This window comes from Apteryx rowi, unplaced genomic scaffold (genome assembly GCF_003343035.1).
Source record: "Apteryx rowi isolate R43461 unplaced genomic scaffold, aptRow1 scaffold_56, whole genome shotgun sequence".
NCBI classification, from domain to species: Eukaryota; Metazoa; Chordata; class Aves; order Apterygiformes; family Apterygidae; genus Apteryx; species Apteryx rowi.
In genome coordinates, this window is record NW_020450827.1 from 832812 (window position 1) to 860549 (window position 27738).

Consider the following 27738-nt stretch of genomic DNA (forward strand, 5'->3'; position numbering starts at 1 on the left):
AGCTGCCATTTCTAGTGACCTTGTCATTTTCCAGAACAATAAATATTTCATCTGCTCTTTAACAACAGGCTCTAAACACGGCAGAATTTACCCAGACTAGCAACCCGGCTTGGGGGGAGGGGGGGCAGGAGGGTGGGTTTTTTTCTTTTAAGAAACAGAATGCAAATTTATTGGCAGAAACTAACAACAGATGGGATCAGCTTCTCTCAGCACTCACTTCGCTCGGATCTAAACAACACGACAGCTGGGTTCTCACACGATACATTTCATAATTTTAACTGGGAAGTGTTAGTGTCAACTCCGCCTGGCTGCGTTGCGATCAGAAGGGCTCCAGCACTGTTGAGCGCAGCAACAGTTACGAGAGAGCACGTAACGAGTGCTGCAGACCTCCACCTAGCAAAGTTAGACCACTGCAGAGCTTAGGTGACGGTGACCTTCTCTGTGTCACACTGCTGGTTCAGCAAAACAGCTCACTAAAATTAAGCCTGTCCTGAAGTCCAGGTGAAGTCCACGGGACTTCTAGGGCTTTGCTGAACAGGGAGCAGGTGGTAGCACCTCAGAAAAACTAAGATGTGTGCTGCTCCAGTCTGGGCTGGGAACCCAAGGCTTGGTCTTGCTGATGTAACACATCTGAATTTGATCCCAGCCTTGGAATCAGGAGAAAACCCACAGCGCTGGTATGCTGAAAGCAGACCAGCTCCTTAAATCCCTGGACAACTCCACCAGCTTTGGGAACGCTGTGCTGAGAGACAGCAGAGTCTGTCTGCATAGCTCGGCTCTCAGGAACGAGGCAACTGCACAGACAGAGCCCCGTTCAAAAGCCGTCGCTTAAGAGTTTTCAAAGAAAAAAGAAAAAAAAAAAGCAGAACTCAACTCTCTTCCAGCTGTAAAAATAATCACGGCTTAAAAACTTCCGACAGCCGATATTGCCGCACCACTCTGCACATGTATTTACAGATAAAGGCGGGCAGGAGGGAAGGGGAGGAATTTTTTCCTCTAGAGCGGGTTTCTTTTTACCTCCCACTGCCTTTTCCCTAACCAAAAAATAAATTGCCACCTGCCAGAAGTTAATCACTTCTCACTCCCTGCTAAGGGTCTTTCCCATTTTTGTTCTACTTCCACATCAAAAGCCTACTGAACAGAAGCTCCCACCGATGGAGTAAGGCAGTTAGGAAAGAAGTGACTTTGGCTTTGAAGCTGTCTAATTTGGCTGCCTCTGATAAAAGTTTGTGGTCTCAAGTCTGACTCAGTTTCTGAAATATGTCTGAATCATTAAAGGAGGTGTTTACATTCTGATGTTTACAGACTGGAAAGATTGAAGAGGAATTGAGTTCATCCTCCTCCCTATAAACAGAATCCAGTTTAAAGCACACAGATGGCTCTCGGCCTCTTCCCAGTTCTCTCCTAGTCTCACCTCACTTAAGCCGTCTCTCCCAAAGAGCTCCAAGCGCCCTCCTTCTCAACCAGCCTGCAGCGTGCTCAAATCCTTGCGGTACCCACAAATTCCCCGAGCCCCTTCCCAACAGGGCTGGGAAGGCAGACACACTACACTGGTCCTGGGTTTCCCCCTCCCTTTAACATACCATTTCCTACTTATTCTCGGCTCTGTGCTGCTGAGGTTTTAGCTCTGCTTGCTGCTCCGACTGCAAACATTACCAAATCGCCCTGTCTGCAAGGTAGGTGGCCGGTATGGGAAGCTGCAGACTAGCACTCCAGCACGGCTGCGCTGATGCTGAACGTACCTGCACGTCCCACCTCGCTCAGGCTGTGCATGAAAGCTATTAGGGACTGCTACATTTGAGAACTTCTTGCTCTGTGTGTTTACACAAGGCACAAGTCTTAGGGCAATGGCAGGACAAGAGCCATGTACTGTGAGTTACTTAGCTCCCTTTTACCCCAAATTAAAGAAAATCAACACTGTAACAAGCCGTCATTTCAGAACCAAAGCATCTGGGTGGCTTGCTTCCAGCTCTCTTTCCTCTCCCTGGTTTACTTTGGCTGAAGGCGTCAGCTTCCCCCTGAAAAATGCATTTGGGGGGTTGACTTTGCTATTTGTCAAAAATAAACACAAAACAATCTCCCAGCTGTATGCAGTGTAAGCGGAGCTGAGATGTGTTTTAAAAAAAATGCAGAATTGATGATGTGTTCCTGAGTCCTTTCCCAGGTGAGGGAAGTAGCTCAGATGGCTTTCCTACCCACAGTGGGTCCATAAGCAAACGCTCCCTTCTGTCCATACATACGCAGACTCCCACGTAGGTACTGCCTGGGCGTACACATCTCTCCCAACGAGAGCTCTGCATCTGTCCTGTTCGTATACCATTTCATAGCTATAATTCACGCTATAATTAGCTGGTTTCCCTGCTGTCAAAGAATCGCAACTGGCCAAGCACAGGTCACAATCTCTGCAGGAGACGCTAACTGTGAAACCATCTTCCTGGCACTCACCTGTGACAGTCGTGCCAGACCCAGGCGTGGCGGCCGTTCTTGGGGCGGAAGTCGGACTGTCCGTTGTTGTGGATCTGCGAGGAGAAGCGCAGCAGCCGCCGGTAGCCAGAAGTGATGGACGTGTTGACAGCCGAGCTGGCCAGGCAGTTCTCCTCGAGCGCGCACTGCAGCATGAACATCGGGCGGTCCTCCAGGTAGGCCGTCTGCTCCACCAGCTCCGCGTTAAGCACCAGGTCAGGGGCAGCTGCCAGGAGGGAAGGAAGGTTTGAAAGGAACTGATGGCCAGCAAAAAAACCCCCCCAAGTGCTTCCCTCAGATGGAGGCCCATCAGCAACAGTTTGCCATGCTTTTGACATGTCCAAGGCATGGCGTGGGCCACCCCATTTCTCCTGCACACCACAGGGCAAACACTTCTGCCAAAATAAAAGAAAACCTGAGCCACTCACTCTCTGAGCAGGACACACCAGCACCAAAACGGCCACCTCCTCTGGGACAGGAGACATCGGCTCCATCGTGACGGCAGTGGGCCAGGGACATCTCTGTCCCCGAACACTTGACGCCGCTCATGACCACATTGTCAGCAGTGATATCCCCGTGCCAGTACCAGGTTTCCTGGATAGAAGAGCAAAAAGAGGCATTTCACACACCATTAGTGGACTGCTGGGGGGAATGTCCATACCTGTATAACTTCCATTCTTGCTCCAGAGCAGATCGAGGCACCAGCCCACACTATCAAGGAGATGGATCTTGCCAAAGGATGCTGGTACCTAAGTTAAACCCTAAAGTTTGCATCCTGTCGCTCCCACTGCAGTGAATCTAGACATGGAGCCTAGCTACTAATAGTTACTAACACTTCTTGCTGTTTCAAGCCCATTTCCAGAGTTTCAAAAGAGACGGTGGATTTGTTTTGTGCCTACTTTAATGGGATCAGGGTTCCAGGGGATGCTGCGCGCTTGGTATTTGTCGAAGCCCAGTAGAGAGGCGGGACGCTGCTGATCAGTAGCATCCTGCCTCTGCTGTAGGCAGCATCCCGTCTCTCACCTAGTTTCTCTCCGCACTCCCCATCTCTGAACTGGAAAAGAAAAACATTCTGGCAGATCGCTGACCCCGGTGTCTCTGCTGTGAGGGAGGGAGGCCACGGTTGTGTGTTAGACGCTGTTGGGGCCATCTGCTCTTTTTAAAAAAGCTATGCTTAGCCTCTGATGATTAATTAAAAGATGAGATGCTGAAATGCAGAAGTGTTAAATTCACTGACTAGCAGAGGTCTGCATGCACAAATGTGCCGTGTGCCCTCCTTAACCGCAGGCCCACACCGCTCCCTTCTCACCTAGCCTGCTCTTAAGCATCCTCCGTGCAGTGCTCAGCTAAGCCTTCACAGAGAGCAGGGAAGTACCGCTCTGCTATGCACGGAGATTACCCCAAAAAAGAGAGAGACGGGGGAAGAGCTTTGTTAAAGGACTTGCCAGAAGGGACTGCACAGATCAGGAAAGCAACTGGGGAAGCGAGTGCGAGTCTGTTTAAGTAGAGGGCTGGGACTGGGATTAAAACGTAGGTCAGGACAGATTCCCCGTCCTGAACATCTGAGCAGCATAACCATATCTCTCTCCTTGTTTTTGAGCTGGTTTAAGTCTCTGCTTAGCTTTAATCCAGCTGTAAACTCACTTCTCCACCCTGCTCTGCCCATCCACTTGATGAATTCATACTTGGGCTGTTTTAAGTCAGATAGGCTGGGCCTTTAGGAGAGATGCCACCCAGCAGTTAAACCACGTCTGCCTTGTGACATCTGTGCCCTAGGGAGGACAACAGGGAAGACCAGATTAACCACCCTTCTGCCAAAGCTGGCCAGTGGACACAGCAGTTGCTGGGATGGACGTGCATACGCCCCGACTGGTTCCAGGAGCCATCGCACTCAAAAATGAGATTCAGACCCTGAATAAACTGGGAATTTGGAAACCCACAAAGTAACAAACAAGAAAAAAAATATTCGTGAGAAAAAAAAAAAAGAAAGAAAAAAAACCCCCCAACACTCTCCCAAAAGATACAAACCCTCCAAACATTATATTTGGAGTCAAGTCTTAAAATCTTCAATTCCCAGAGAAGTTTACATCAGCCAGAGGCAGACCTGGACTTGCCAACCTGTAAACAGAGCATTTCCACGTAGGTCATGGCAGGTCTGAAAGGGGCAAAGCGCTCGCTGCTGAGAGCAAGGGCCAGAGGGCCACAAGACCGCGAAGCAGAGCAGAAGATTTAAAAGTGGCTCGGTGACCTGCCCTGAAAGGCTCGTCTGCAGGACAAGCCCTTGCCCAGCAGCACTACTCTAAACCCAGGCAAATCACCACCTCTCTGTGTCTCAGCTTATCTCTCTGCAGGAGGAGGAGCGGTTAGACAAGCCGGCCCTTTTGTGCTTCAGATCGTTCCTCTTGTCAGACAGGAGAACATCTCTTTCCCTCTCATCTCAGAGCTCTTCCTATATAAACCATGAGCACTTTTTCCCCCTAAGAGCACGTACAAGGAAGCTCCGATCTTAGCACTGCAGTGCTATTCACAAAACTAAGCACACTAAACCCCCTGATAAAGCTGCAACTGCAAAGTTTGGGAGAAGGGAAAGGAAGAAAGAAGAAAAAATTCTGATCTGTGCGTTAGTGTGAGTGACGTTTCCAGGAAAAGAAAACCCATCTGTACCATCGCTTCCATTGCAACAGGCTGTTTGTTAACCCTGTTAGCAACACTCTTTGCACACACGCACACAGGGCTGCCCTGTTCTGCACAGTGTAGCTTTATGTTCGTGTAGCTGGTGCAGCCTGGACACACAGAAGGGCCTTTTCTGTTCTAAATACCAGCAGTCTCAGCTAAAGGAAAAAATGTCTTGTTTCTTGCTGGACTCTCAGGGCTGTGTCAATAGAGCTGGGCAGCTGGAAAGGCCAGCGTTCAAGGGACGTGGCTATCCTCAGCTCTTGCGCTCTGCTTGGCAGCCACGCAAGCAAATCAGCTGGAGGAACCGAGGAATTAGCTTGCATGGTGGGGGGGGACCATGGCATGGGCACGATCCAGCCTTCCTCCTCCTAAGATATCCGACCCCAGTGTATCCCTCAGGGACCTGCAGATCCCTTCTCTGGCCCTGGATAACAGCTGCACTGATTGGGATCTGCCTGCCCACGTGCCAAGCATTTCCTCCAGGGATCCCAACTTGATCACTCATTAGAGAGGACAAGAACTCATTGCAGGACTGCGCTCCCTAGGCAAAGTTTAACTGTCTAGTTTTGCCTAGAGTCTCTCCTGCTTTCTGAACGAGCCACACAACCAGCCCTGAGGATGCTGAGGCTTTTACTCAGTTGAAGGCCTTGTTTCTCCCTGCACACAACCAGCAGTCTGTGGGGAAGAGACGTTAATTCGCAGCGGGTTTATCACTGTGGCCCAGCAAAGCCAGCTGCAGCTGAAGGCCCAGCAGACCAGATGCTGCACAAAAACACAGGAGAACCTACCGGACCCCACGGGGAGTCAGGGCAGCCTCCGCTCCCTGGGAGATGCACTGCAAGCACATTTGTTATTTGTCTGAGCATTGGGTTTCCGAAAATTGTTTGGGAAAAATGTTTCCTGCCCAGAACTGACCTAAGGCTGTTTTCTGCGTGCAGGTCTCTGTCTATAAACACACATGAAGTTTATTTATTCACTGACAGTTTGAGCCCAAGTTTCCCCAAACTGCTGGTGACTGCTGATGCCCAGGCTGAACTGCCTCCAAGGGCCTGAATTTCCAGAGCACAGCAAGGCAAAAGCTCAGACAGGGGATTACTTTCTCCCAGGGAGAAACCAGCTCTTTAGGAGCCCCAATCCCCATTTTGCCAGTGTCCTGGAACTGCAACAAAGGCCCAGAGGAAGTTTTGCCTCAAAGCTCAGAAGTTACATGTTTCCCCACAAAAGCTGCTGTTGTGTCTAGGCCCCTCTTTGATGCCTCTTTCACTTTGCAATCCTTGAGGGACAAACCAATATGGAAATACACTGCACCAGGGTTATGGGTCTATGCTAGTTCCTGACACCTGATGCCACTTGTTCGATCTGGGAAGTAGAGGGGAAGCCACTGTCCCTCTGCCTTCCAGCTCTCACAGGCTCATTACCACCACTGCTTTCTTCCCCTCCAGCTAGCTCAGAAGGCTGCTGTTCCCCATGCCAAACTGCCGCACTGGAAAAGAACGCTTTATTGCTTTGTGGTTATCCCGAGCTTTCTTTTATCCCTTTATTAAATGTCATTCTTAGTTGTGTGCAAGCAGAGGGGCTTCAGGGCATTTGTCATCAGAGGAGGAAGAAACATGAACAGCTCGGCTAACATACAGTTCTGCCACACGTTAGCGTATACACCACGCTGAGAGGTGACTAGAGGAGCAAAATCAAACTGTCTTCGAGTGATCTGACACCAAGTTAAACTTGGCTTCCACACTTCAGTCAGCCTGGGGAGTGCAACTCCCAAGCTGACCCAGGGAGGGACAAGAAACTCCACACAACTGCTGTCCCAGCCAGGACTAACCAGTCTTCTCAGGAAATCTGTGCCTCGAGCAGTATGAAAACAGCAGCTCTGGGCAAAGCTGCAACAGCTTTTTCTGCTGTGAATATTCCCCCGTGGCTGTTGTGCAATGAGGCTGAACCATCAGGGTCTCTCCAGCTAATGCCTTGAAGCCAAAGGCTGTTGCATGTTTTGTTTGTTTTTATAAGCTTTCCTCCTTCTCTGATAACTCCTACCCAAATACCTGTATGCTACCGTGGCTGAAACGGATGCGTGGCAGGGCACGGGGACCCACCTGGAAGGCATGGCTGGCGAACCCCAGGCCCAGCTGCCGACACACCACCATGGCCTCCACGGTGCTCCAGTTCTCGCTGCAGACGGTGCCCCACTTCAGAGTGCCGTTGCGCTCCGCCAGGACTTCCACCCGGCCCTCGTAAGGGTTGCGGCCACCGCTCAGACGCAGCTGCAGGGCATAAAAGCAAACGTGTCAGTAAATGGCCCAGCAGGCTTCGCAGGGTAGATGCAGCAGTTGGGCTAGCAACACTCAGGGCCTAGTATTTTCAAGGCTTGCGGTTAAAGTCGCTGAGCCCAGAAGTCTCGGCCCAGCTGCTAGCAAACCATCTGGTGCACTTCAGTTCTTCATCTCCCACACTGGCAGAATGGAGCAGGTCAACCCTGCAAGTCTAGCCGAGGCCAGCATCCGAAAGAAGTCCTCCCCAGCTGCAAGAGTGTCACATCCCTTGTGAAAGCTTCTCTCTGCCCCTGCATCAGGAGTTGGTTTATGACCTTTAGCTGGAGAATTTACTCAGAGGATCTTATGCCTGCTTCACTCAGAAAAAGATTTTAAGCTCCACGTGGCAAAGATGACAGCAGCACCTACTTCAGCAGCCATCTAGGTACCACTGTCGTGAGATCCAGCCAAGTATCCCACCACAACAGGGCGGTGCACCAGCTCTGCAGGGCCACTGGGCTGCACAGGTCACAGCTGAAGTGACATTTTGCCCAGTTATAACCCCCCGTCATGCTTGGAGCTCAAAGCTCGTTACAAAAGGGAGGATCATCCTTGCTCAGAAACAGAGGCCCAGCAAGCAAGTGCCCCTGCAGGGGATTATTTCCTCCCATGCAGTGGCACTAAGCAATAAAGTTTAGTATCATGCAGAAAAGGCCAGCAGAAAGCCCAGCATTTGGGGAATTGTTACACTGATCAGAAGAAGGGATTTGCTTTCCTGTCTAACACAATGCACATGTTAAAATCTAAATTGAACAGGCAGGGTTTAGTGAGATGATTCCTACCCAGATCCCTTGGGTTTGATGTTCTCTGTGTCAAGAAGGATTAGGAACCAGCAGACAAAGGTGACCCAAAGGGCTGCAGCAATGACGACTTGGATGCCTGCTCCCAGGGGGGCCATGACCGTTGAGACACCCTACTTTCCTCTGGCCTTTTCAGCTTTGCAGAGAATAGATAAGAGGGACTGCACTAGGTCATGGGCAACACCCTTCCTCTCGCACGGCAAGGAGGAAAGATAATGCCCACATAACAGAAACGCTCACTCTCTGAAAATGGGGCTTTATTCTCTTGGGAACCCTGTCCCAGGTCTCTTCCCTGCTCATGCCGAGTTTTGCACAATCTTCTGTTGCAGCTGGGGCTTCCACCCATGTTCTTTGGGTGAAGATGTCCCCCCCCAGATTAACGTTACAGCAGGTACAGTAAGAAGCACTCTGACTGCACAGCAAGGGAGGCCAGATGACGCTCTAAGAAGAAAACACCTAGCCGTGCTCGCTTGCATCCAGATCACTTGGCTGCTCACCTGATTCTGGAAACCCATCGCTGGAACGTTGCATCTCACAGCAGCATCTTCTTCATGGTTACAGCCCTGCGACTCCGTATTGAACTTGCAGTCCGTGATCGATTTTTCAAAGCCTGTACAGTCAATTTCATTCAGATGAATTGGACCCATACCTTGAAGAAGAAAAAAACCCAAGAAAACAGAGTCTTTACTTTCTGCCTACGCTACTGTAGAGAGAAGAAATATCTGGTAACAGTTTATTAATACACTGAAGACATCACATTGTCTTCCAGCATTCAAAACACAGTAATGCTGAAAAAAATCCAATGTTTTCTTGTACAAAATAAAAAGTACAAAATTATTAGGATTATTAACTTTACCATTAAGAAATTCTTTCCAGTAGTCTCTGGGACTCAAACACACCAGAAACGCAGAAAAAGCCAAGTTTCCACTGTTGCATAATTTACAATCTTCAGCTGCAGGGATTTTCAAATTATGACCTTTTGGCTAGGTCTATATACCAGGAATCTGCTCTTGATCAAGCCCTGACATTTAAATGAGACATACACGTGTTCACCGGGGCAACAAAACAGAACGGCGCAGGGATGTGGCAGGGAAACACATGCGCAGACAGGTGCGTTACGGACTCCAACAACGGTGACGCAAACAAGACTGCAGGAGAGTGAATGTAATTCCTTACCGCAGGGAACAGTCTCAAGGCGCATCTTAAACACCGGTCACAGCAAGCACAGACACAAGGATGTGCCGGAATCTCCCTTCTGCCTGGCCCACCACGAAAGCAGAGCACCCACAACCAGCCAGCAGTTGGGAGCTGAAATGAATCATTTGGTTCCTACCTGGACAAATGACAACACGTGATTGTCATTTCCAAAGAGACCCAGCAAGAGGAGAGACCCACATGGGAGAAGGCAATAGTCCTGCCAGTAAAGTCCCCAGATCCTGTTTCCAAATGGAGTCCAAAGCTGTTTGGGAAGAAGTTTTGGGAGAAGGAATCATAGGTTCCAGCAGATGATCTTCATCACAGAAGAAGAACTGGAGTCCTTCTTGGAACTCATATAATCCACTCACAATCAGTCTTGGAAACACACTGGATAGTCTTGATAGGAGATCCCTGCAAGTGGCCAATGTGGAATCTGACTCCAGCAGTTTCTAGGAAGCTTTATGAGAGGGGAGGCTGAGGAGACAAATGCTTCTGAACTTTGCTATGAACGTGCTCTCTCCAGACTCAGCACAGTCAAAACACTGGCAGATGCTGTGCTCTGACCGCAGATGGCTCACGGTCAGACCCTTCTATGTGATCTGCAGGTGCGCCTGTTCCTGGTGAGCGGCCAGGAGGAGCAGCGCGATGATGGCGATGAAAGACACACAAACCGCAGAAGAGGTTTCCAAGAAAGAGGCTTCCACCTGCTGACACCCTTCATCAGTCTTTTCTACCAGTCGCAGGAGGTTAACCAACACCAGATAAAGGAACTGCGTTCAGCTTGGAGTTCCCCTTCTCGCTATGTGCGACGCACCGCAGCAGGCTGCCAGGGGCCAGGCAGACCCATCCAGAAAGGGGAGGGAGAAAAACAATAGTTTTCTTACCATTACTGACAGCTACTCTTGATTCCTCATTCCTGCAACATTATTCTCAGCAGAGCACAAGTGATGAGGGTCCTGCAGAGCCAGAGAGATGTACCTGCCTCAAAGTATTCCCAATCAGCAGAGAAAAGACCACCAAAATGACACCCTGGCTGCTGGCTCAGTTTCCTCGTCTGCACCTAGAGATGATGCCATTTGCCCAGCGTTAGGCAGCGGCAGAACTGCCCACTGCTCTCCGACAGCAGCATCCAGCCACGTGCTGCCTCCCCCCAAGCCCTTTTCCACTCACTCCTCCAGAAGGGAAAGTTTTACCCAACCTCTAAGCCTGCTCCTTTGAGTTCAAAGGAAAGGGCTGACTCTGGAAAGCAGGAAAAGGTAATTGGTTTATTAACAGTAGATGGAACCACTTTTTGCTTAAAAACCTCTTTCTACCACTATCCGGAGCCTTGCTAACTGTACGTGGCAGTCAGCAAGCGGGGCTGCACGCCCGTGACTCAGATGCCTAAACTGCGGGTGACAGTGTAATGATCTGTCTGGTGAACTTCTCACCTCCTCCGACTTCTGCCGGGGCAAAAGGACTGGGAAAACACAGCAAAAAAGGCTCTCCAGCATATTTCCACAGTTGTATGGTGGAATGAGCCAGGATGTATCCGAGACCCTATTCCTGACAGCAGCAGCATGAACAACAAGCATGCATTTGCTTCTGATCTGATGGGCAGAATCAATCGGGCTCTGGCCACACATCTGTGCCGCTGCACTTCTTCCAGCCCTGTCGCCATACCCACCGGTCACACGAGACCCGTGGGCATGGGAGCGGACTCCTAATTGAGGCCACTCGGGAATGTGCATCTAGCCTTTTTTGCTTCTCTCATTAAAATCCTGTTTGTGGTCAACATCTGGAAACGGTGACGCTGACCCAGTCATTCTGCAACCCGCTGAACGGTTTACGTAGGAGGAGCGGCTCGCTGCTGACCAGAGCTGGAGGGTGATGCACAAAGAATGCAGGATGGATCCAGTCCCGCGCTCTCTGCTGAAACAGCCCGACAAAGTCATACCAATGACATGACAAGGCAGGAGGGCAGGGCCCAGCTCTTTGATCCACGTAACCCTGGCACATCTGCTCTGCTCTGGGAAATCCTTTCGTTGACACGTGGAGGCAGGACGGACTGCTGTGCTGGGCACTGGAATGTAGCCAGACTGCATTCCCAGATGTGCTCAAAGCCAGTGATAAAAATCATATATCCCCGCTGTTCCATTCCCTTTAGCAGGAGAACAGGATTAGAACTGCATATCCAACATACACATTTACCGACTGCTTGAGGTTTTATTCTATATCCTCCCACCGAGGCTGCAAGGAATGGCAGGGACCGAGCAGCATTCAGGAGACCTGGACCCAGAACCTTTGTGGTAGACACTTGTTTCCCACAGGTCTTAACCTTAATATCTTAATTTTAACCTGCAGACACTAACTGCACGTTGATCTACATGTAGCCCCTCTTTGTGCGTTTTAGCCTATGAAACTAAATCTCCAGCACAGCAGTGATGAGACTAGTCGTTAAAATTTGTGTTTGAACACACAAATTCCACGAGATCCAGCAACAAAGCAGAAGATAAACATGTAAATGGACATCGAGTTCAACAGCTGCGGGACTCCTCCATGCAACGGGAGTGCAGAGGTGAGTTTGGGCCAAAAGAGCTCCTTTTCCTACCGCAACATGACAACCCCGCTGCTGAAGGGAGTTACCCTTCAAGTGCTTGTCATCCCAGGGGACAGTTTTGACAGTGTGCGCTGATTGATTGCTAGCGTTTCACATTAAAAGAAAGGAAAGCATGTGGGAATCGGCAGCCGCTGCTAAGAGTTTCCAGACTGTGGGCGGGGAGACGCAGGGAGCAGCACGTTCTTGCCTGTCACGTGGCAGCCGCTTTTTCTCCCCCTGAGATGATTATGCCGTTTCCTAGATGCACTCAAACACATCAGCAGCTCCCTGCGTCCTACCACAAGACTTTCTGGAGAATCCAACAGACAGGTCACATTTAAAAGCTTTCCAGATTCTGGGCAACACCACTGTGTTTTACACGTGCTGTCACTTTCCCTCCTGTTGTCCAAGCCGTGCTGGTCTGGAGAAATTTCACCCTTTCATTTAGTTCCACAACATGGGTTTTGGTTTGGTGTCATTGTCTTTAGGGCTTATGCTACGGGAGCAAGGCCTGTGAATCAGAAGGTGGCTTGAGAAGGAGTTTGTTAGGCTTTGAGATTAACAGTTGCCCTTTACCAGAGTTTGGCATTTAAAACAGCTGCCAAACGCAGGAAATCCAAACCCAAACCAGGCTATAAACTGTACAAATGGCCCTTCTATTTATAACAAGCTAAATTAATGTTTTGGACTTAAATCGGAGACTGTTTGAAAACAGTGTTTGAAATAGATATCGACCCATTTTTGCCAGGAACCTTCTAGTAATGCATTAAAAGTTTTCTAGATAAGCATCATGGTGTAAAGAGAATTTGAGTGCAATGGATGCGATAACAAACAAGTAATTGCTATAGCAGCTGTTCAAGGGAAAGGGTAAACTCATCACTAGACGTCTTTCAGTGAAGACTGAATATTTGCTTAAGTCACTTACTCTAGTTCAGCCTCAAGCTCCTGCACTCAAGAGACTTAATAAGAGTAGAGAATAAATTCCTGGTCCCCCCCACACGCATCCCAATGAAAGCACGCTCTCTGCCCTGAGCCACAAAGGGTTTTTCAGAGGAGGACAAGGCACAAACAGTCCTTGAGGCTCTTATCAGTCTTACCTTGCCCGAGTCTTGCACCCGTTATTGCTTCCTTTGCGCTGCCGAAGCCCAGCTCTCGGCACACCACGCTCGCCGACACCAGGTTCCAGTTGTCGTCGCAAACCGTTCCCCACTCTCCGTTTTTCAGCACTTCAACTCGTCCTTCGCCCGTGTTGGCTCCCCCTTTCAGCCTCACCAGCGGCTGCTGCAAGACCCAGACAGAAGCGGTGTTACCGCTGCTCAGAACGAAGCAGCCTTCCTCTACAGCTCTAACCCCAGCAGCACGGGGCTGCAACTAAGTTGTACTCAAGCCATGTAAAATCTGCCTGTCCACTGCAATTGCAATCGGTAGAACAAGTGATGTGACAGAGCGCAATTAGAAATGCAGAGCTGGGTGGCAGGTTCAGTTCCATTCATTTCTGTTCTTGTTATATTTCTATTATTATTATATTTCTGCTGGTCACTGACTAACTTCTTTACAGCTTTTCCCCAGTACCAAGCAGAGAGACCCGCCAGCTGCTGCTGCTGCATCCAAGAGATGTGTTGGCGTGGTGGGAGCTGTGCCTTAGGTATGGGAACACTGCATGGTTTGTGCAGACTCTGAGAGCAAAGACACTTAACTTTTAAAGCTGGAAGCATATACGGTTCTCCAGCCTGGGGTTACGCGAAGGCCATCCAAAGCCTACATGAAGGCTTAAGGAATTATGTTGCAGCTCGCATGGCTCAGAAGATTCATTAAGATTTACAAGACCTTTCGCCTCTGAGGCCTAGACCCTGCAAACTCTTGTGTGCAGACATGACTGACTGGGCAAACAAGCAGCGGGCAGGATCATGCTGTTCTCGCTGCTTAGCGCTTTACTAGAGCCGTGCCTGAGGGTGCTGCCTGGGGTCTTGTCAGGCGCAGAAGAGCGCCCACTCTTACAGCCACAGAGGTTTGGGGCTGGGGGACTGCTGGCTCCAACCAGGGGCTGCAGGCATCATCCGTAACACCTAATGCACCCTGCAAAAGACTCTCTAACCCAGCTGCAAGGGCCTCCAGACCTGGAGATCACCACAGTGTCCTAAGGTTATCTGTACCTTATGACTGAAAATTTTCCTTTAGCATCAACTGAAATCTTTGCTGCAAGTTAAGACTATTCTTTCACATCCAACTGCTCCAGTGACACTGGGAAAAACTGATCCCAGGGTCCTTTTATAACAGCTTTTTGCTTATCTTAAAATTTACACGCTACTACTCAGGCCTCTCTTTGCGAGACTAAACAAACACAGCTTTTTCAGCCTTTCCTGTAGGACACATTTTCCCAGCCTCTGGGGACATTTCTTTGGGACGTTTCTTTGCACAATACACAGGAGTAGTAGAAATACCAGCTTACTTCCACTGTATCTCTACAGGAGACGCAACCCAGCAGCATTTAAGTGACTGTGAAGCAGCAAAGCCCAGCAGCAACTGGGCGTACATTCAATTGGCTTGAGCAGAACAGCTCAAACAGAAACGTGACAAATGTATTTTCTTACTACTTGCTCACAGCCTTGCCGGCTGCAGCGGTGAGCAAGTCTCCCGCTCTGCTAAGCCTGCAGACAGAGGCCTGGTACCATGTAACTGTGAGGACAGCAACTCAGCCGGGCTTTAGCAAGAACGGAATATAAAGAGGGGACATTTGGCCAACAGGCTGGTTTGTAGCCAAGGGCGCATGCACGGTCATTTCCTACAGCTGATAATTCACTCTGATTTGTTACATCCTTAAATCCAGGCTTTTCCTACTTGACAGGTCGAGTTCACCCCCTGCTCACCTCCTGCCTGAAGGCTTTTCGGAAGCCACTGTGGCTGCTCGGGGCGAAGGCACGTCCGGGGACGCAGCTGACCACAGCAGGCATCCCGTTCTCGCAGGTCGCGTTCTTCTCCGCATCCACATTGAGGTGATTGCCCAGCTTGCAGCTGGAGATGTGAGCCTCGTTCCCACTGCAGTCCATTGAGTAAGCCCAGTAACGCTGCTTCCTTCTGCTGGCAAACATCCTTAGGGGAATTAAAAATAAAAAATAGCAAAATCCATCAGAAAATAGTCAAGGGAGAGAATTCCCTGTGAATAAAGCTGTGGAACTCCCTACTTCATGAAATTGCTGACACTAATCCTGGGGCTGGATGTATTTTTTTAAACACTTGGCTAATTGAAGTCTATTACTGAATTTCTGGTGCAAGGACGAATACAGGAGGTTTCATTAGTCCTTTGCTACCTACATTGCTCCACGAAGAGAAGCTTGGGGCAGAGTCAGTCTAGCACAGCCTCCACTCGACAACTGCACTGATGTAACTACATTTGAGAAAAAAAAACACCTTGAAGTAAAGTGAGGCCTGAACAGTATTATTTGAAGGTTGATCCGTTCATACGGACAATGACTCTATTGAGGTGTCAATTGAGAATAAATAAGATGCCTGGTTAAGCTAAAGATCAGAGGGGGGCAGAGATCAGAGCTGGGAGAGTTAATTCCGCAATGCAGAGTGCAAATAGGGGCCGTGCAACCACCACTGGTGAGTTTGGGTTGAAAAGCTGTTCTCTTTGCTGGCCATCACCCATCAGCAGTGAGAAGATGGCAGACTGGGAAAAAGGGACAGGTTTCCAGCTTCCCTAAAAGCTGCAGTGTTAACAACTGTGAGCTTGAAAGCAATTTCCGAGAGCACGAGCAATTCCCTTGATGACATGTTCACAGCAGAGGAGATTGGCAGCCGTTTCTGCCTCTTGCTCCCAAACTGGAGCACTTGCTTGGAGCTGCTCCAGGGACTAAGGGGGAAGGGGCGTGTGTGATAAATGGGAAAAGAAAATAATCTAGCTTCACCACAAAGCTGCCGGACAACTGTATTGGAGCTAAAATAATCAAAGAAGCAGAAATATGGGTCAAAGCATTACCAAAACGGAGATCTTAAAAGTTAAGTTAAAAATAGTCAAGACGCAGAGGAGCCAACGCCTTGCTGTGATCTTGACGTGGCTTTGCAAGATCCCTGTGCTGTTCCCTGTTCTGGGACTAACTGCCCTGCAGCCCCGGCGATCCAAGGATTAGCTGTGCTAAACAGCACAGCAATGTGCAGGGAGTCTGCTGGGAAAAGCAGCATCAACTTTAACTAACTGTAGCACGTCCCTGCAGGACAGGGAGCCTGAACGGGATCTGGTAATGGGACAGAGCCTTTTATAGGTTGGTGGTTTGTATCTAAGCTTGGACAGGTTACGACTGAAAGTTACTCCCAGCTGATACCCTTTGGTGGTTCCATGCAGGCTAATCTGCGTTATCTCAGATGCTGGAGAAGACTTTCTTCTCGCCTTCTGCTCGCTGAGCCTTGCTGCCAAGCTCAGCAGTCATCCAGGCTCATATGCCTCGCAGCCACAAACTAATCCTTTCTGGAGCCAAATTTCTCTGGCTTGAGGTTGGGGCCAAATACAGCTGGGCTTGAGCTAGAGATGCAACTGCATCACGTGATGGGGAGTAAACACCCTACCAGGAAGGATGAAAGATGAGGCAGGTCCAGTAAACGCAGGCCTGAGGTCTGTCTCACAGAGCAGCAGCAGGCCACCTGCCTGTCTTGTGGGTAAAACACTGGCTGTCAAACTCCAAATCTGTCAAATCAGAGCTGTCAGGGCCTCCGAATCGACAGAAAATAAATGGGATAGAAAGAGAGGAATTAAAAAAGAAAAAAGAAATGAAAAAAAGAACAGGGAGGACACAGACAGCAAGAAAGTGTCAGCCACTTCTCAGCCAGAATGTCTGGTTCAATTTTGGACCAAACCTTGAAGCTTTTTCTTCCTCTTAAACTGTCCAGGATACCACATGCCGAGGCAGTGAAAGCCTGCGTCGAATGCTCTTGCACTGCTAGAGCTCAGCACCTGGGTCCCTTCAATGTTAACAACTCTCCTGGGTTGCAGAGAGGCCAGGCAGATTTGGGCATGCTTAACACACCGCAATGCATCTGCAAGTGCCCGACCTTTAGGGCCGTTACTCCATGTTCCCCTCGCGGGAGGCAGCTCTGCTCCCCCCCAGAGGTGTGCTGCTCTAACACCCTTTCACGCTGCTTGTTCCTTGTAGGAGCGAGAACGGGAAGGGTCATTTTCACTGCGGCCCTCCACGCACATGTGCAGAGCGCTCCGTGAACTCCGAGAGCCGACAAGAAACCCAGCCTGCCTTAGCGAAGCAATTAAGGGGATGCCTTACCATAGCAAACAGTGACCTCATCCTGGAAATTTCTTGAGGCATTAACATCTGGTTGATATTAACAGCCCTTGGTAAGCTAAAAGGGAAACAGCCAGAGAAAGCCCCACCTCATTTCCCATATGATCTCTACGGCCAGAAGCTCAGGGCATTCTTGTCATTTAATTTTTAACACAGAAAGCGTGCAACCCCCCTCTCATTGACCTAGGTGTAAGCCAAGAGCAATTCTGCTCAGAGGTGTGAGTGAACAGTCATGCTGGAAGAGTTTAGCCAACTCCAGGTCACACTGGAACCTAAAGGATTTCTGCTGATCAGGACAGATGGACCTTCACTACACAAGCTTTTTTTTTAAAAAAAGACATAGCTTAAGCCCAGGGGCTTTGAGAAGTGTCTCAAGGTTTAGCTAAGCAACCTCGCTACGGTAAGGATGTGTCCAAGAGGACTTGGGGACCAGGCAAACGAGTTCATTACAGGAAAGCAGAAAACAAATCATTGCACATATATATTGGGAAAATTCATCCATGACACAATGAATGGAAGCTGGTGAATTCCTCTCCAGGGGGTGTGAGCATACATTTCTGGTGCTAAGAACCATTTTTACCCTGGCCTAATTCTTCAAGCATTTGTTTAAGTTAGCAAGTCTACTTTCTTCAATTAGCCAGGCAGAAGAGAAGCCAGACCTGCCACCATCTGCCAAAGCCCTTCAGATCTTGGCTTTGCTAGGGAGAACCCAAACCATGCAGGTTTCTGTCACAGCCATACAAGTCGCCAACTGCCCTACACATCTGACCACTTTCATAACGGTGTGAGCAGTCTGGTAAAGCTGAGAGCGTCTCCCAGCCGCAGAGAAGAAAGGTCTGTTTGAACTGAGATTGAATCAAACATCCAGGAACTGCTGAGCTCTTCCACCCTTTGACCACTCTTGGACAAAACACAAAGCTGTAAGACAACCTCAAGAAGGCATCAGGTTCATCTGTCTGCCTTAGGCATCTCAGGTCGCAAACTCATATTCTTCCCATCAGTTAAGTGCATTTAATCCTACTTCTCTCTCTCAGCCAGAGCAGGGGCTTGCAGGAGGAGTTAACAAATAGCTCTTATAAAATAGCTTTGAAGAATGAACAAAAGCATGGAAACAGCACTGAGATTTGTTTCGTTTTCTAACATAAATTGTGCTGTCAACTGCACAGTCTAAGTTACATTCAGGAATAAAACCCTGGCATAGCGACAACGATGAACTAAGTTGTTTTCTTTCAAGCAAGATCCATCTGCAAATCATTTCACCTCCCACCATCGTGCAGCAGCGGAGCCTAATCTCAGTTAGCTCAGCATGCAAATCTGTAGTTTGCGGGGAATGGGACGGCTGCGGCTATAGGAAGGGGCACTCGCAGCCCCAGCCAGCGCAGCTGCAGAGCCAGCCCAAAACCCGATTCCAGCCCCCGCCTCCCAGCCGTGGAACAAGCACAGGAAAGGAGCCGCTCTTGGGAGAGCGGTATTTACAAATTAGGGAGAGCAAAGCCTGAGAAATGAGAAAAACGTTTCTGAGGCTTCACACTCACGTGGAGAGAGGGTTTAGTCCAAGTGACCAGAGTTGGACTCTTCTCTCCCCAAGACAGGACGTGAGCAGAACGCATGTGGGATAAACCACAGAGCAGCGCTCTCGTGGCCCAGGCGAGCAGACCGCAACGGTGTCATTCCGGTATCCTGATCACGAAGCAAAGATCGCTTTTGAAGTTTCCCAGCCCAGATTTTATATGGGTCCACAGACTGAGAGCTTTTCCTCACCAGCAAGCTCACCAGTAATGCTGGTTGTACTTGATGCATCTCCTAGCTCTCTGACCAAGAAGAGCTACCAGACGCACGCAAGCTCCTTACGTATTGTTTAGGACTCCAGTAATGCAAAGGCGAATGCCACAGGAAAGACGACAGCTCTTTAAGTTAACACTAACCAAAACTGCCCATCTGACAAGGTTTTACTCAGGAGGAGTTATGAACAAAAGCCCAAACTCTTCTCCCTCCAGTAAGATGACATCCTGTCTTGTTCCAGCCTGGGAAAATATTCAGCATATTTTCCAAAATATCTTTCTGTGGGTGCAGGAGCCCAGTAAGCCATCACTGCTTGCAGAAAATGAGCAAAGGTGGGGGAGGTATCATGACACCAGAACTACTTGAGTAACCTTTGTGATCTGGTGCAGACATCCCAAGCTGGGTAAGCACGGCATGTTCGTAACTCCAGCTCTGCTGAATGGCACTTTCAACATCGCTGACTATCGGGTCAACAGCCATGCCTCAATTTTTCCATCTCTACATGCGCTATTGTAAGAGACATGACAGTTACCAAGTACCCTTTTATTTAAGGCAGATGGCTCCAGCTGCAAAAGTTAATGCTTTTCTTGGAAGCACCACTACTGAGGAGGAAGAAAAAACATCTACTTTGTCTTACTAGGGGTAATTTATTCTGCCTTTTTGCTCTGATGCAGGGGATGGGAATCTCAGAGCTGAGTCTGAGGGAGACATGCTATACGGAGAGGAGCAAACACTCCTCTAACTGGTGTCCAGGGCAAAATGCAAGACTGTCTGGTAGCAATTATTAGGTCAATGCTCATCTCCATGGGAAGCCTGAAAACAGAATTCCAGTTGGGTTATTTATTTTATATTCTTTGCGCTGCTATGTGGCTTTACACTATTCCAACCCAAGGACCTCTTCAATTGATCACAATCTTGCTAATGAAAGGAATGAAACATGGCCAGTTGGTTCCAGGGGGAGCTTTCTGAAATAGCAGTCTCATGGGCCAAAAGGAGCAGGCAGGAAAACCACAACCCTTGCCTGGAGACTTCAGTTCTCCCCCTTACCAGTTGACACTTTTCCACTCCATAGGTCACACAGTAGAGGAAAGAAACAAGATGGATTTTAACCTAAAATATTTTGCATCTGTTCTAGCGTGTTATTTCTAGGGAAACGTGTAGGAAGAAACACGTCTGTGCTGAAGACTGGTGACAGAAAGCAAGCTGAAACAATGACAACAAAAAAGACCAGAGCTCCTGACTTTCAAGAAACAGCAGGAAATGCAGCTTGAACATGCATGAGCTGCATGAAGCTCCAAAAGACACAATGTTCTCCCTACGGATTACAGTTTTCTTCCTTCATTTTAATGCAGTCGACGAATATAGGAAGAAAAAGCAGCTCTAAAATCACAGCTGCCCCAGCCTGTATCCTCCTAGACCATCTCAGATGCACAGGCAGAAGCAATGTTGGGAGCAGCAGCATGGACACACTACGGACATTTTTAGCTCAGCACTGCACTCAGCTCAGAAGAGGCTTTAATGGACAAAGCAAGTCATACAGCTGGAGGTGGCTGGCAGCTTTTCCAGACCGGGGCCCTGAGGAATTGTCAGTGCCAACAGAGCTGAACTGGAGTTAGCAACAGTGGGAGATTTACAAGGAAATATTCCCCTGGGCAGATTGCTCTTTTGTGGGTGATTTGGCAGCTGGACGCCCAGAGCCATGGAAGGTGAGCCTCCATGGGAGCCAAATGCCAAAGCAGCTAGTAAACACAGGGAAACGTTATCAGAGGTGTGAGGCCAGGAATTGCATGCAATAGCAGAAAGGAGGACCCTGGGCAATGAAGCAAAACAAAGACCCATTTTATTGCAAGATTACCCAAATGGAGCTTTCAGTACATATCAGACCTGATGCTACAGCTGAAACTGCAGAGGGATGGGGTAACTACTTAGATTCGCCTGCAGCTGATGGGTTTATGGACAGAGTAGTCAGTTTGTTCGCATATATATATCCCTGCACACACCACAGAACCAAACCCCTCACTGGTGAAGAAAATGACTATCCCACAGCTGGAAACAAAAAAAGATTTCTCAGGCTGAATTTCCATGTCTCCTACTATAGCACCTACCCAGCATTAAAAATGATACTGCACTTGATTTTCATCCAGAAGGTGAGGATCAAACCATTCCCCTGTCTGCACAAGGAAATGCTTGGCATTTTAAATATTTACACAGAAGGAAAATCTGATCTGAAGGAATGAAGCCGTTGAAGGCTTTTCTACCTTAAAGTCTCCAGTGTCATTTGACGATTTGCATTTTTGAACAAGGCCCCGAGTGTTCAAAGAAACATGCCTGTGTCTCACACAAAGCTCTGCTCTTACTTGTAGACCTTGGCGTTGTATTTCCTCTCACTCGGAAATCCAAACATGCCACAGACAACTCGGGAATTTTTCATGGTCCAGTGCTTGTCACAGATCTGCTTCCAGGTCCCTTCATCTTTCACCTCCACATAACCTTCTGTGACAGGCACCCGCTTGCGGTAGGTGGCGAGGATGGCACGGATTCTTATGTCTTCCACTTGGATGTTCATGTTCTGCGAGCAAAAAAGAAATACAAACGATGCTGGCTTGCAAGGGGACTGGTTCTGTGGCTTAGAGATGGGGAACAGAAATCAGCGCATCAGGGGTACGGCTGAACAGAGAGAGGAAGGAAGAGGAGCTGTTTAGAAAAAATCACAACAGGGAGGTAAGCAAACCCTTCCATCCTGCAAAAGGAGATGTTTTTCCTCATTTAAAAAGAAGCATTACTTAACAAGTCACTATGTAACGAATCTCCTTTGTTACTTAAATTCATTGAAAGTGTTTGTTTCAGACCTTAATTCAGTCCCAGCTGTTATGGAAGTGTACCAAGAGCAGCTTAGGTAGGCCTGCTTTTATGCTGGCAGAGTGCAGGGAAGGGGGAGCCCTGGCAGGGAACTGAAATCGGGGCTCATCTCACCACAAGGCATCCCTTCCCCACCCGGCCGGGGCGCTCCGAAAGCCGGGACCCGGGCTTGCGGACATGGGCTTTCACCACTTGCTCAGGCTGGATTCCCCTCCAGCTGCAGCGTTACTCAGGACAGCAAATGAGTCATGAAGGTTGAACGGATTTCGCATTTGGAGCCTACGTGAGGACACTGCGCAAACAAACCTTGCAGGGGCCCAAGCCCAAAGCAAAGGCTCACTGGAAAATATCTGCTGTGGCAAGCAATTACAAAAGAGCTACTGAAAATTTTATAACTTGCTTCCAAGAGAGCTTTTCTAGACAAAAATATATAAAACCACGTGGTTCCCCAAGCAGTTACATCAGAACAGAGGAATTCTCCCCTCCCCTCCCTCAAATTCAATCACTTGGAAAAGAAAAAAGCCCAGAGCTTTAAAGAGACACGGGCCTCTCCAGATTACTCCAGTCATGACAGATAAAGGTATTAAAGTTAGGGAAGTCGCACTGGGATTTGCAGAGCCCTGCAAATAGACGTGGCACATCCATTCCCCAGATACATCACTGACACTGATGCAGCTAACAGATCCTTTTTTTTTTTTCTCTCCCTACAGCTACCACTCAGCTTTACAGCAGACATGAGCACTGATAGTCCCACTTGGACAGGGCCAGGCTCACAGTTTAGGCTCAGATTTTTAAACCTCTTATAGCCTATATATATAAAAAACATATATATATTTTACATATACATACATACATATATATATATATCTGAGCTTGTTACATCTGAGACACTTCATGATGTTCAAAGGGTCTGATGCAAATGCAACGAATTCACACAACTGGGGACTTGATCCTTAGTAGAGAGGCTGAAAACCTGTACATCTCCTGTGTAATCTGGAAAGTTCTTTTGCAACACAGAGTTCCTCCTCTGCTTGGCAGATTCTCCTGAAATATTGCATCGCTTTTGCCTCCATGCTGTCAGGAAAGTATCAGAGCCTCTGTGCACTGAAGGCCTTCTGAGACTGGTTTCCAGAGCCTGCAACTCACTTCTCCTCCAGTGCAATTTATGAAGCGTTTCCAGTTCTTCACTCCATGCAGAAAGCACGCTTACCTGGAGCCAAGGCCAGTGCCTCCTGACAGAGCACCTTATTTCTCTGCTCCCTCTATCTTCTCCTGAAACTGTGCCTCAGTTTCTTCACCAAACAAGGTAATAAAAGTCTTAAACCATTTGGAAATAGCTTTGACTGCTGAGGATCTAAAAATGTTTTTAGTAAAAGCCTATTAAAAGGATTAACCCAAAGGACAGAAAGCCAAAGCTTAAAATGGCACTGGAAAAGCACACGAAACGATAGCAGCTAAGGAGGAAATCTGCATCGACAGCTGAGAAAGTGGGCGAGAGCCTAAGTGATTTTTTCCGTCTGTGACTGCAGGATATATCCACCCTATATAAAGCCCTAAGTACGTTTGCTACACGGAGTTACGTCACTGTCAGCCCTACTGCCTAGTCAAGCCACTGAAATGGAATATTTTCCCTGACTAGACCCGACATCAGCAGCATGTTGAGATCCACCCAGGGTTTTTCAACTTCCATGTTGTTTGAACTTCCGCAGACCAGAGGCCTCAGTCTGTACTCGGCAGGATGGAGAAGGGCTGTTCAGGACCAAGTGTGATCTCTCATACAAGAACGATGTTCAAAGATGCCTGTGTTTTGCAAGGAAGCTGCGTGACAGCAGTTGCTAGCCTCATCCGAGCTGTGCAGAGTGCCATTCCAGATGTTAGACATCTGCCTGCTGCTTCCACCACAAGAGAGCAGAATCATTATTCCCACATTGCATCTATTAGTCATTGCTAATACACCACTATGCTCACTGCTGCAGCATCAGAGATCTTCACAGAGATGGAAGCTCCCTCACCCCAGGTCGTGATAAACCTGAAAAGCCTTCAGGGTAAATAGAGCACTCAAAGGATGGAGGAAAGAAGGTGCTATCAGCCTCCTTTTGCAGATTGAGAAGTAAGGTGAAGAGAAATCGAACCACTTCTCCAAAGACCTTAAGGGCAGAGAATTGAATACATGTATCCTGAGGCCCAAACTCTACCCTCCACACAAAGCTCCCTCCTGCATCAGGGAACATCAGCTAAACCTCTAGCGCTAAAGAGCACATTTGGATTTCTTTTGCCTTCCCACTCCACCAACCTAACAAGCAGCTGTGTTGCGCAAAAGCGAAGACATCCAGCCTGTCTCTGACAGATGCCAATAACATATGCTGAGGAAAGGTATCTGAGCAGAACAAGCATGCAGCAATACTTCCCTGCATCTGCATCTATCTCATGGACTTCCTGAGCCAGAGGTTACATTCTAGTGTTCAAAAGCCTCAGGTGGATTTAGGAATCCCTTGCTGTGATGTGCTGGGATTTATTACATCAGAGCAACAAGCAAAGGAAGAAACCTGCCCAAGTTAGAGGAGGAGAGGGACACCATGAAATTGCAAAAATTAAAAGCTTTAAAAGGAAAGCTTGGGAATTCTGTTAGAGATCTGCTGATTTGCCTGTTATTTTTGCAATTAGTTCAGCAGCTTAACAAATAAGCACAGGTTTCTGCATGCATTCCCAGAAGAGCTCTGACCGCCGCAGCAGCAGGGATGCCAGGGTCGCAGTCAGGGCCCCTTGGTTGCTCTGATGGGGACTGTGGCACCCATGACCCAGCATGGACTCCGGAAACCTGCATTCCCTGCTTCCAGGCTGTGCATTTGGGCAAGTCTCTTCCACCAACTCTGACTGGACTAGGTCACCCTCACGGGTCATTTTACAGAAGTGAAATATAAGGTGCAAACTTAAATGGGGCTCAAAAAAGCACTGTCAGAGCCAGCATGATACCTCAGACCCTGCAGGCTCTGGTACAGAGGTCCCATGACACGTCTCTCCTCCCAGAGATGCTGACATATATGCACAAAGAAATCCTGCTCTGACTTGGGACTCTGCATGAATCCAACTGTTTTGTCCTGCCTTTTTCCCTGTATTTGCCAAGGAAAAAAAAAAAGTGAGCAAACTAGCATGAAATAAGTTATCATTTCATTCCCTTGAGGGTATTTCAATCTTCAGAGAGTTATAGCAGACCAGCACACAATGAGATGTTCATGCTCTGAGAACAAAACCAATCCACCTTCCACTCCCCTTTCTGCTCGCAGAGAACAGGGCTAGAGCAGAGTTATTGATAAAGCAGCTCAAGGGTTTGCACCGAGTGTGAACAAACAGCAAAATGTCTGCGAGAAGAATTCAAAGGACTGCAGACCTCAGCTTTAAACTGGAAGATTAAAAAACAAAGGGGCCAAAGTAAGTATAATGTAGGTTTCCCAAAGAGAAAGGATTGCTAAAAGCTTTCTCCCAATAACCCTTTACAGATTCGAATGGTTTCCTTTCTCTGCAGAGTTTTTGTTACACTGGGAGTATTCAATAATGAAAATACAGGCAGACATGTTTCACCTTCCAACACCAATGTGTAGACCGGCTGGGTAATGATGAAAACAGACTCCACATAAAAATCAGAAGTAAACAATATTTAATAGCTGAAGCAGACTTTTTGTTTAAATTGCCCTCCCTATAATTTACGTACACGTGGAGAGAAACGCCTGCAACTAGTTCTCATGTCAACAGCAAAAAATCTCATGTCCGAAAGGCTTTACTTATTCTCATCTTATAACTGCACACAGAAGCTACAAGGTAACTCTGGGGCTGGTGAATCTCCCAGCAAGAGTGGGATTCGTAGAGTTGTAGCTGCTTCCCACGCCTGGGATCTTGTCCTGACAGGCTGTATGCCGGCTGGGATATAAGCAGGCAGCAAGAAAGGATGCTCTGCTGGTAACGCTTCACAGCTGGGGAGCGCAGGCAAGGAGAGACTCTTGGTTGCTTCATGGTGAAATTGCAAAGCAGTCACCCGCAGCTGAGTCTGCCAAGCTCCCACTTCAGGTATCAAACAAACTAGAGCCTTCAATGATACCTATTTCAAGAGCCATATAGCCATTCAGCAGAGTGACACTACCTCTAGGAAGAGAATCGGGTTGATTACAACCCACACTGTCGGTAGGGAAATAGAGGCCCAGTCTCTAAAGCCAATGGGACCTGGTGTGCATAGTCTAAGACTGAAGAACGCAAAGCAGGAAGGGGGCGAGAGCACCGTGCACAAACCCAGGACTCAGCTCCCTCCATGCAATCATCTGCCCCATGGGAAATGTGCTGCTGGGAATTTCTACCCGTGCAGCACAAGAAGAGACCAAACCCAGAAGGAGTTAACTCTCATGGCTCATGCATGACAGTCCTTCCCTTCTGAGCAAGCCTTGCACAATTTCCACCTATTTAGGCCAACAGCTGTGGAGATGTAGGTGCCAGCCTTTTTTTTTTGTTGTTAAAATTCCAAATCTTAGAATTCGTCTACAAGCTTAATTCAGATCTGGATCTCCAACCTCTCCTTTGCTTATGAAACAATCCCACCCACGTATTTGAGGCTGAATCAGCTCTTGCCTTTATATTCTGCTCTCCAGAAAACTACTTGCTCAGGAAGGACTGCATGTCTTGCATTGCTGACCCCACTTGCTGGGGTAAGTGGGTCTGCTTCATCGTAAATACCAGCCTCATTCCTCTAGCTGCAGCTTTGCTTTCATTGGAGACATCTATTCTTCTGGCACAGATTAGCTCCATTAAGGAGGGAAGCATGCAAGCAACAAGAAATCCTAAGAAACTTTTCTCCTGCTTGAGTTAAACCTCCTGAGCCTTGAAAGGTGTGAAGAACCACAAGGCAAGATAAAGAAACAAGTTGGGTATGGGAGGGAGGGGGGGGAAATACAGCAGGTCTGTAGATGCATTCACAGCTCTGGCTTCCACATCAACTTGCTTCTCACCGGAGCCACCTGACTGTATATAACGATGTATAAATTAAACCAAAGCTAAAATAGCTTTGTGGTCTGAGCCTGATGAGATCCTGTTCAGTTCCAGGGTTGCCACAGATCTCCTCCCTGTTTGCTCAGGCCTCTCACTCACGCTTCCTCGCCCTTTCTCTGAAGTGAAAGCAATGCTAAGCCCATCTCACCTCATCTGAATTATAAAGCCTCTACAGCAAGGACTACACATCTGTATTTGCCCAAGTCCTAACACAGCAAAGATGTGATTTTGGTTGGGACTTCCAGCATTACTACGATAAAAATTACCATAAAAAATGGGGGGAAAAAGGGTCAAACTATTCTGGGTTGGGCCATATTCTTCCCCCGCCACAAGCCTCCTTGTGTCCAAGACCCACACTGCATTTTCTTGCTGCTGCTCTTCAGAGCCGGACACAAAAGCCCACCGCAAGCCAACACGCTGAGTTGTGTTATGAAACCAGTGAATCTCAGCTTCAGAAAGCTGGGGCCTGCCTGGGGACAGCAAAAAGAAAGGGGGTTGTTTTTGAGCTTTCACAAAAGGATTCCTGGCTCCAAAAGCTTTCACATGAGCCTCAGCTGCTTTTGTTTCCACTCTCTGAACCAAATGCTTCCCCACAGCTTCAGATCTGATTGCAAAAACTGATGCAACTTTCGTAACATTTTCTTTCACCTTTTGCCATCTGTTTCGTATTGGCAGAACAATTATGCCCATGGCAGTACGCTTGTGTCCTCCTCCGCTGCCCAAGCTAAGAGACACCCTTTCTTCTTGAA

At 48.3% G+C, this 27738-nt stretch overlaps 1 protein-coding gene across 8 annotated transcripts in view; it reads right to left on the reverse strand.

Annotated features, from left to right (window-relative positions):
* Positions 1-27738, reverse strand: part of LOXL2 (lysyl oxidase like 2) — a 62389-nt gene that overhangs the window by 3810 nt on the left and 30841 nt on the right. For 7 of the 8 annotated variants that reach the window (XM_026081857.1, XM_026081856.1, XM_026081855.1 and 4 more), the window contains 7 exons: positions 21457-21668; positions 14894-15116; positions 13124-13307; positions 8749-8900; positions 7236-7403; positions 2892-3057; positions 2446-2689 (listed from right to left, as the gene is read on the reverse strand). In XM_026081857.1, the coding sequence (XP_025937642.1) occupies positions 2446-2689; positions 2892-3057; positions 7236-7403; positions 8749-8900; positions 13124-13307; positions 14894-15116; positions 21457-21668 (1349 nt within the window). Of the gene's footprint in view, positions 1-2445; positions 2690-2891; positions 3058-7235; positions 7404-8748; positions 8901-9584; positions 11536-13123; positions 13308-14893; positions 15117-21456; positions 21669-27738 lie in introns of those variants that run through there. The other variant, XM_026081861.1, reaches the window with a different exon arrangement.